This window comes from Eleutherodactylus coqui, chromosome 3 (genome assembly GCF_035609145.1).
Source record: "Eleutherodactylus coqui strain aEleCoq1 chromosome 3, aEleCoq1.hap1, whole genome shotgun sequence".
NCBI classification, from domain to species: domain Eukaryota; kingdom Metazoa; phylum Chordata; class Amphibia; order Anura; family Eleutherodactylidae; genus Eleutherodactylus; species Eleutherodactylus coqui.
Genome location: NC_089839.1, coordinates 198,871,560 through 198,880,692, shown reverse-complemented (window position 1 = coordinate 198,880,692; position 9,133 = coordinate 198,871,560). Strand labels below are relative to the sequence as shown.

At 45.7% G+C, this 9,133-nt stretch overlaps 1 protein-coding gene across 1 annotated transcript; it reads right to left on the bottom strand.

Annotated features, from left to right (window-relative positions):
- Positions 1–6,802: 6,802 nt before the first annotated feature.
- Positions 6,803–7,560, bottom strand: LOC136619929 (protein kinase C delta type-like). The gene is made up of 2 exons (XM_066594651.1): positions 7,045–7,560; positions 6,803–6,847 (listed from the first exon to the last, which is right to left on the bottom strand). The coding sequence occupies exons 1-2, from the start codon at positions 7,470–7,472 to the stop codon at positions 6,823–6,825; spliced, it is 453 nt and encodes a 150-aa protein (XP_066450748.1). The 5' UTR covers positions 7,473–7,560; the 3' UTR covers positions 6,803–6,822.
- Between the last annotated feature and the right edge of the window lie 1,573 nt (positions 7,561–9,133).

Sequence of the window (9,133 nt, the reverse complement as noted above, 5' to 3'; positions counted from 1 at the left end):
GTGTCAAGGACCGAAGACTTACCGCGGGGCGGGTAGGAGGGACTAGACGGATGCCGGGCCGAACGGACAATCCCGTCGTAACGGAGGGAGCGGTGCCAGATAAATGAGGTCACACAGGAGGCGTGACTGATAGTCAACTAAGCACAATTCTAGAGTAAAAAACTCCTAATTAAAACAACATAAAGGACTGATGTCTCCCTTTTGAGCTTGTTATGTGTGTAAGTATCTATATTACAGCCGCTGATGTTTCACAACGATATAAATAATGATGGTAGAATTAACATTGCGGCTTTAAATAAAAGTGTAGTGACCAAAAGACGTTTGGAGAAGGTCTTTAGAATAAGAGAAAAAAAAATATGTGGGGTTTACAATGGGGTTTATATTGTTAGTATTACATCTGTAAGATTGCAATAGATAGAAAATATGCCCATGTGAATGTGCCTTTAATCATGTTACAAGGCCTGTTGAATGGTCAAACGTTGACTTATAAGGATAGGTGATGCTGTGGAGGTACTTTTCCATTTCCTATTTGCATACCTTTTTCCCAGGGTGCATGGTATGGTCCATATAAGACTCCCTACTCCAACTTGTTGCTCTCCTCAAGGAGAACTGTATTCCCCAGACTCAAGAAGGAAGAAAATGGTCTCATCAGACTGAGAGTATTCCACAATACAGTAGGCAGGATCATTGTGGCCTTGTGTGACTTGTCAGTGTGTCAGTGCATCAGGCTGGGAGTAATTCACAATTCTGTAGGCAGGATCATTGTGGCCTCGTGGGAGCTGATGTGCCGTGTCAGTGTCTCAGTCTCTGGACTTAGCTCCGCCCCACCCCACCTCCTCTCATTGCAAATAATGCAGAGAGGCGGAGAGGGGGTGGGAGCTCAGAGCACTGCTCCCGGCCCTTCCAGCCTCCTCCCCCTGCAGCCGGGCGTGAATACCCAGCCGATATACAGTCGTCTGAATAAGCCCTGAAACATATGTCCTCCACAGTAAAGGTCCTTTGTCGAGGGCAGATTTGTTGCCCAAATGAGCGCTGATTATTGCTATACTGTAACATGTCGAATGGTGCTTGTTTAAAGAGCCCTTTACATGAACAGATGCAAACTGTACAGGCACAAAACATCCTTAGGGCTTATTCAGACGACCGTATTTCGGCCATGTTTTCACGCCGGCCAATATACGGCGTCTCTCTCTGCAGGGGGAGAAGGCTGGAAGAGCTGGGAGCAGTGCTCTGAGCTCTCGCCTCCTCTCCACCCACCTGCACTATTTTCAATGAGGAGAGGTGGGACGGAGGCGGAGCAAATTCCCGAAACTTAGCCCCGCCCCCGTCTTGCCTCCTCTCATTGCAAATAGTGCAGAGGGGTGGAGAGAAGGCAGAGAGGGTTCAAGAGCTCAGAGCACTGCTCCCGCCTCTTCCAGCCTCCTCTCCCTGTAGAGAGAGAGAGACGCCGTATACCGGGCAGCGTAAATACCCGGCCGATATATGGTCGTCTGAATGCACACTTAGGGTGACTACCCACTACAGTTCTTTTTCACTGTGAAATTCACAGCCTTTTTTTTTTGCTGCAGGGGTCTATGGGACTTGTAATGTTAAAAGCGCTCGTGCAAAATCGCAATTTACCACGAAATTGCGATTTTAACATTACAATTCCCATAGACCCCTGCAGAAAAAAAATGCTGCGAATTTCGTAGTGAAAAAAAACTTTAGTGGGTAGTCCCCCTACGTATGTGCCTGTGTATGAGGGGTGATGATGAGCGATACAGCTATAGGGTGATCGAGCTCTGGGCTTACAGCTAACTCCAATCAATGTGCAGCCTTGGGGCTCATTCATATGGGTGTATGAAATTTCAGTACTTGAAATATGCAGTTTTTTTACTGCATTTATATGGGCGGATACCAGCAAGCGTTCGCGTACAGAACGTATTTTAATATGCACGAGGCTGGGAGAGGGCAAGCAACAGGCTGATACGTCACCGTTACTTCACCCGCTTGCATGTAACACCTTCCTGTGGAATAGAATGGCAAGTAAATGCCAAATTAGTGCCAGCTGTCTTCTTTCCCCAGCGTTATATGCAGAGTAACTTCCTCACCCTCCCCTCCCTTTTTTCAGCTGCCATACAGTCTATGGTAGCTTCCTGCATAACACGGACAAAGATGGAGCAAGACCTGTCTTGTCACGGATGAAAATTTTGCGCGGAAAAAACACATTTGTCTGAACGAACTCAAAGGCATTGCTTTGTTGTGTTATAAATGAATGCAGGAATAAGGGCTCATTCACACTAGTGCTTTCAGTCCTGTTTTTTGCTATTTTGTCGTGCGAACAGCAAAATGGAAAGAAAAGGCTTCCGTTTTCAAGTCCACAGAAATGTATTGGAGGGGAAGGATTTCATTTTCAATCCATCTCCGTTCCGGTTTTTATACTGGATCACAAGCGCAGACTGCTACACTTTTGTTTCCATTTTCTGAAACGGAATACAGATGGGTCCTTTTTTTTATTGCATTGTACTCAATGGGAGGCGGATGGAACTTGATGACAACCTGTTTTCCATTTCCCACTTTGGCTTTTTTCTTGTGGTGGTGGCTCAGTGGTTAGCACTGTTGGCGTGCAGTGCTGGGGTCCTAGGTTTAAATCTCATCAAAGACATCAACTTTTAAAAACTCCATACAGCCATCACCCTTGGTCAGATTTGAACCTACAACAGCAGCAGTGCTAACTACTGAGCCACCATGCCTCTGCTTTAAGTACCAGTGTTAGCACAACATAGCGCTATATGTATATTCTTGTTGTTCCAAATTAAGAGGCAGACAAAGGAAGGGGCTACTTCTGTCACCTATCACATCCTTGCAATGTGATTGCGGGGTCCCAATCAGTTGCTATGGCACCCAGAAGCTTGGATATACCCTTCGGGTATGCTGGCCATGGTGGCCGATGAGGCACAGCCTCTGGCTGACCTCATAGGCTTTCTAATGTACTACTATACTGAAGTCCAGGAATTACATACACTGACACCAACATGCGTGTGAAATGTTGTGCTCCTGGGACCTGTAGTTCTATGGGTTTACAGCAGCACACTGCCACAGGTGTGGGATGATTGAGCTGGCTTGGTGTAGAGTTCTCCAGCCAACCAATCCCCGTCGGTCTGCTGCAAATAGATAACAGCCCCTCTTGCTGAAGGGTTCTGGTCATTTATCTATTTGTCATTTATCTCATTGCCTCTAAGAGCGCTGGTGCTTGGAGTCATTCATGTTCTGCTTCGGTGTAAGCTGCATGCATGAGGTTCTGGGTGGGATTCCCTTGTCTGTTTGTTAGTGTGAACAGTGATGTGTTCAGACATTAAGTGTGAACTGTCCCGTTGTTTTTCCCTTGTCTAATGTTCCTGCCTGTTTCCATCTTGGGCTAGCCAACCCCTTAGGTTACAGTGTTGGGGCATCCCTATTAGGATGATCATTGATCACCCCACTTGTAGGCGGGGTTCCCTTTTTGGGGTTTTAGTTGTCTTGTTAGAGTAGGGACTCGAAAGATACTAACTTATTAGATATTTATAAGTGATGATCGTTCCTATGTAAGAGAACAGGAATGATCATCACTGGGATGACAGTTGTCCTGTGTAAAAGGGCCCTAACTCCAGTAACCGAGGCCTTTTACAGGTCTTTCTAAAAACTCTAATGCAGAGAAAAATTTTTTTGCCAACATCAATTCCCTGGTTGCCTTAGGGCTCATGCACATGACCAGGTTACAGCATGTAGGAAGGATGTTTCCATATATACCATACCTGATGGATGTGCACAGTAGTATACAGGGGCTATAAACCTTTGTACTAAGGAAACTAAAGGCCCTTTTACGCACAACGATTATCACTTAAAATTTGTCCCAACGGCCAAAAATGAGCAATGACCATTACATGTAACCGCGGGTATCGTGCACTTTTCGTTTGAACAATGGATTTTAGTTCACTTAAAATCCATTGTTTAGCCACTGAAAGACTGTACAAATACATTCCGTTTGAATGTATTTCGCTCATCTTGCAATAGATGAGCATCTTTACACTACCCTTGAGGAGAGCAATGGAATGTGTTGGCAGCCTCAAGGAGAACAATGGAGTGTGTGCAGCTGTTTACACAGCTAGGCATATGTTTAAAACACACACTGGGCTCGGCAAACAACTCCGGGGGTCCTTTTACATGCAAAACAAGATAATAATGAGTTAATGGGCATTAAAGGGGTTGTCCCGCGCCGAAACGGGTTTTTTTTTTTTTCAACCCCCCCCCCGTTCGGCGCGAGACAACCCCGATGCAGGGAGGTAAAGAAAGCTCACCGGAGCGCTTACCTGAATCCCCGCGCTCCGGTGACTTCTCTACTCACCGCTGAAGATGGCCTCTTCCTCCGTGGACCGCAGCTCTTCTGTGCGGTCCACTGCCGATTCCAGCCTCCTGATTGGCTGGAATCGGCACGTGACGGGGCGGAGCTACACGGAGCTACACGGAGCCCCATAGAAGACTGCAGAAGACCCGGACTGCGCAAGCGCGGCTAATTTGGCCATCGGAGGGCGAAAATTAGTCGGCACCATGGAGACGAGGACGCCAGCAACGGAACAGGTAAGTATAAAACTTTTTATAACTTCTGCATGGCTCATAATTAATGCACAATGTACATTACAAAGTGCATTATTATGGCCATGCAGAAGTGTACAGACCCACTTGCTGCCTCGGGACAACCCCTTTAATTAACCTCATCCTCCAAAGCACTCCAGCATAGGGTTTGAGTAAATCAGGCCACTACACTATATGTTAGGTCCTCTGGCTGAAAGCTGCTCCTGTCTATGACCCTAGCCTTAGGCAGAAAGGTTCTATGCAGTGAGCCCGAAAATTGCTATGGCTTCAGAAATTACAGATAGATCTTCTATCCTTAACCGTCTGGGTCCAGTGTATTACATCTGAGGAACTAGACGATTGAGCAATCTCCTACGTCTATACTTTTGCGATATTGGATCCTTTGCAGCTAAGCTCTCAGATTTGATCTGATAAGTTAGTTGAGACCCTTTGGGTCTCTGACGGTAAGGCTGTCTGTCCATGGGCAGGTTTGAATTGCATTCCCCGCGGTGATAATCCAGCCACGGGGAACGCAGTGAAAGCTCTCTGCAGCGGGTTACCGCAACGCCCAAGGACAGGCAGACTAATAAGTTCTCAATATTGTCTCTGGAATTTCTGTGAAGGAAGGTTAAAGGCAGGGGCGTAACTACATGGGCCCCCACTCATCACTATGGTTCTTGCAAATACAATCCCCAGTGGCATTGGAAGAACATTATGTAAGACATTCAATGGAAATAAAGACACAGACACAAAGATTTATGGAGAAAGAACATTTTATTTCTAGTTATAGGAGATAATACATTTTATTATGGGGAATTTGGAGGCTGAGTTGATCCAGAGGAAGGCGAAAACCCTTTAAGGAAAAAGCCAATTATCCTTCTATAAAGGGAAAAAATTCCTTCCTGACCCCAAATATGGCGATCGGAACAAATCCCAGGATCGAAGCCGACATCTGATCTATCTGACTTTTTAAAATGTGTTATTGTTTTCATAAATCTATTGTTTTCATAAATCTATTACCATCTGTTAGTGTGAAATATAAAGTGTATTGAACTAAACCTATTTATAGACTGTGTTGATCCAGAGGAAGGCGAAAACCCCCTTTAGGAAAGAGCCAATCATCCTGTTTCAAGGGGGGAAAATTCCTTCCTGATCCCAAATATGGCAACCAGAATAAATCTCAGAATCAAACGCCAGCAGCTCACCTCCCTAGTGTATGTGATGTCAGCTAAAGTTTGTGTTTCATTTTTATGTTTGTATTATATTATTTATGTGGCTGTTTCCTTATAAATAAAACCTAACCCTATTTAAGGCTGTGAGTTGATCCAGAGGAAGGCAAAAACCACCTTGAGGTATGAGCCAATTGTCCTCAAGTTGGAAAAATTCCTTCCTGATCCCAAATATGGCGATCAGAGCAAGTCCCAAGATCAAAGCCGACAACTACACCTATCTGTGTGTGCGTACTCGTGTCTATGTATGTGTTTGTATTTATACTTGTGTTTAATCTGGTGTGGTGTAGGCTACTTACCCGGCCTGTGCCGAGGTCTTACTAGTAACCAGGAGTTCAGGGATAATAGCCACTCGGGCTATTTTTCCTGAACTCGCCAGCTACAAATCAAGCACAGGCCGCTCCTGGTGGTGTAGAAGGTCTTCAGGAGAGGATGATGTTCAAGTCAGCCGGAGGAGGTCAAGGTAGCTGATGTTAGCATGCAGGATACAGATGGTGGAGAGAGGATGTTGTTGGTAAGCGGAGCTCTTCTACAGCAGCAGAGTCGCAGGTTCAGGAGACAGTTGACGCGGGCTTAGTCTATAAGAAATAAGAGAGAAAATTGTTAGTTTTACCAGTTGTGGATACAAACAAGTGAACTACTGCAATATGACGATTTGTATCAGGAGCTGATTTATATTTGATATACAAAAAAAGTTATTTTCTGCAACTGTGACTCTACTATGAGTTATTAGCAGTTTTGTGATTGTGGAAGCCATAATGGAGGCCATATTGCTTGCCAACCAGATATATCAAAATCTCAGAAGGGAATGACTCAAAGGGGGAAAATTACAGGGCATTTTATGCCAGATTCTGGCATAAAAGGTCAAATCATTTGGCAGAAGCCCGGCTGTTCTGTTGCAGTGTATTAATGGTAGGTGTCCTTTGTGTATAGGAATGTATTGTTGTACAGATAGGTATGTGTAGGTGTACAGATATAACTTACCAGATGGTTGTGGCTTCCTTCACAATCGGATTCTTCTCATCATCCTAGGAAGAAGCAGAAACATAATTATTGGAAAAGAAATAAAAATGTAGCTGAGGAGGGAAAGGACTGCGGACCAGGCATGGTGACACGAAGCAGGGTTATTATATGACCACCTGTGCTGTCTGACACAAGAGGAACAATAATGATGAACACAGAGGTCAAAATGAAGAACATTATCCCTAGAGGAGGAAGATCTTACCGGGTCCAACTTGGTGAAGTGTACGATAATCCGTCTATCGGGTGAATGGGTGTCTTATCCTCCAGCCACAGCAGGTCCCGATTCTCCAAAACTTCCCTGAATGGTTTGAATGGTGGCCGTGCTCTTTTAAGTTCCAACACCTCCCAATCTATGGTGTCGAAGAACTGGTGACCTCGGATGTTCCTGTAGACACCCAGCCTCTGCTCAGGCTTCTTACGTAGCAGTCTCTCCAGAAGATGCTTCACATCAGCATCAAGCCAAGGTGGGAATTTTGGCTCCTTTCTGGTGATGGCTTTGATGACCTTTCTCCTGATGGAGCCGTAATAGAAAGGGGACTGTCCTGCCGCCATCCAGGATACGACAATTCCCAGGCTCCACCAGTCGACTGCTGTGTCGTAGTCTTCTTCAAGAAGCACTTCTGGGGCCATGAATTGAAGTGTGCCCGTCACTCCACTGATCTTGTTAGACGAGGTGACACCGTCTTGGGCCAGCCCCAGGTCAATCAGGCGGATGTGTCCAGATCTGTCCAGCATGATGTTGTCTGGCTTTATGTCACTGCAATGAAAAAAAGAGACATGTTAATCTGTTCATTGATACAGAGGTCTTAGGTATGTACCACAGAAAAAAGTCCTAATTGAGGATTCTGGGAAAGTCTGGAACCCATTGCAAGGAAAAAGAGAAATGTGGAAAAGTTCTGCTTACCGATGGACGATGCTGCGTTGATGCAGGAACTGGAGGCCGCATGCTATCTCCGCTGTGTAGAATCTGAGAGAAGAGTGTAGTATCAATGACATGAAATCAGTCCGCTGACATCATGTCACCATCAAAGTGTCCGTCACCACCAGAAGAGAAGAGGCAGCCTGTATGCCCTCCACTCTTCTATATTTGTCATGTCACCCTCAGTCCCCCCAACCCCTGGTTAGTCATTTACTCACCTCACATGGTTGATGTCCAAGCTGCCGCACATTTTGATCAGCGCTCCTAGGCTTCCTCCAAGCAGATACTCTGTGATAAAGTAGACTCGGTCTGCAGACTGCTGTGCGGCATACAGGTGACAGATGAAAGGGCAGTCTTGGGCCTTCAGTAGTATCCGCTGCTCTCTCATTAAGATGTGTGGTTCGCTCCTTGTTTTGTTGACAACCTTGATGGCCATGAAGGTGTTTCTTTTGGGAAATGATGCCAGGACCACCTCAAGAAAACAAATAGGAAATAATCACTGACAGCGACCAGAGGGGAAAATCATATACATTTATTGCATGAGGGATTTATCAATAGGCCGCTTTCAAATTGTGCAAGATTTGTGTGTTTTTAAAGAAAAAATGGGTAAATCGCACATTAGCGAGCATGATATTGGGCCACGTTTCACATTCCGATATCGCGCTTGGTTATATGTAGGTAGCCTAAGGCTAGTTCCACACATAGCAGCATCTACATGAAAAGAGATGAAAATCATGCTGAAACAACATAAGTTGACATGAAGCAGAGTTACAATCCGCACCATAAATCAATTTACACAATAGAGTTTTTTCCGTGAGCATAAGGCCTCCTGCAGCGGGCCGACTTACATTGCGAAATCCAGAGCGGGATTCCACCTACGGATTTCACAGCAAATCCAGCCCATAGCATGTTATGGCAAAACGCGATTTCCTGCCCATGAGAGGAAATTAATTGCGATTTTCGCAGGAAAGAAATCACAGCTTTCTGCGATTTGCTGCAGGCTACGCACGGCTGGCTTCCATTGAAGTTAATGAAAAAAGTCATCCATCATGCCAGCCATTCCGCAATCATCATTGCGGAATGGCCACAGGAGCCGTGTCATCGCCATAGCGACAGTGTGGCATCCTCTCAACTGCGCATGCTCCGGGCGGTACATTCGCAGCAGAGAAGGCCGCGTCATTGCCCTAGCGATGGCGCAGTGTTCCATGTACTGCGGATGTGCCACCGGGGACATTGGCAGCGAAAGAGAAGATGCCAGATCGGTAACCTAGGGTCACCATATGAGCTACGGATATATGGGTCATTGCTAAACGACGGCATGGGAAATACAAACAAGTCCTGCAAGGCTTTATTATCATAGCTGCTATAGTGC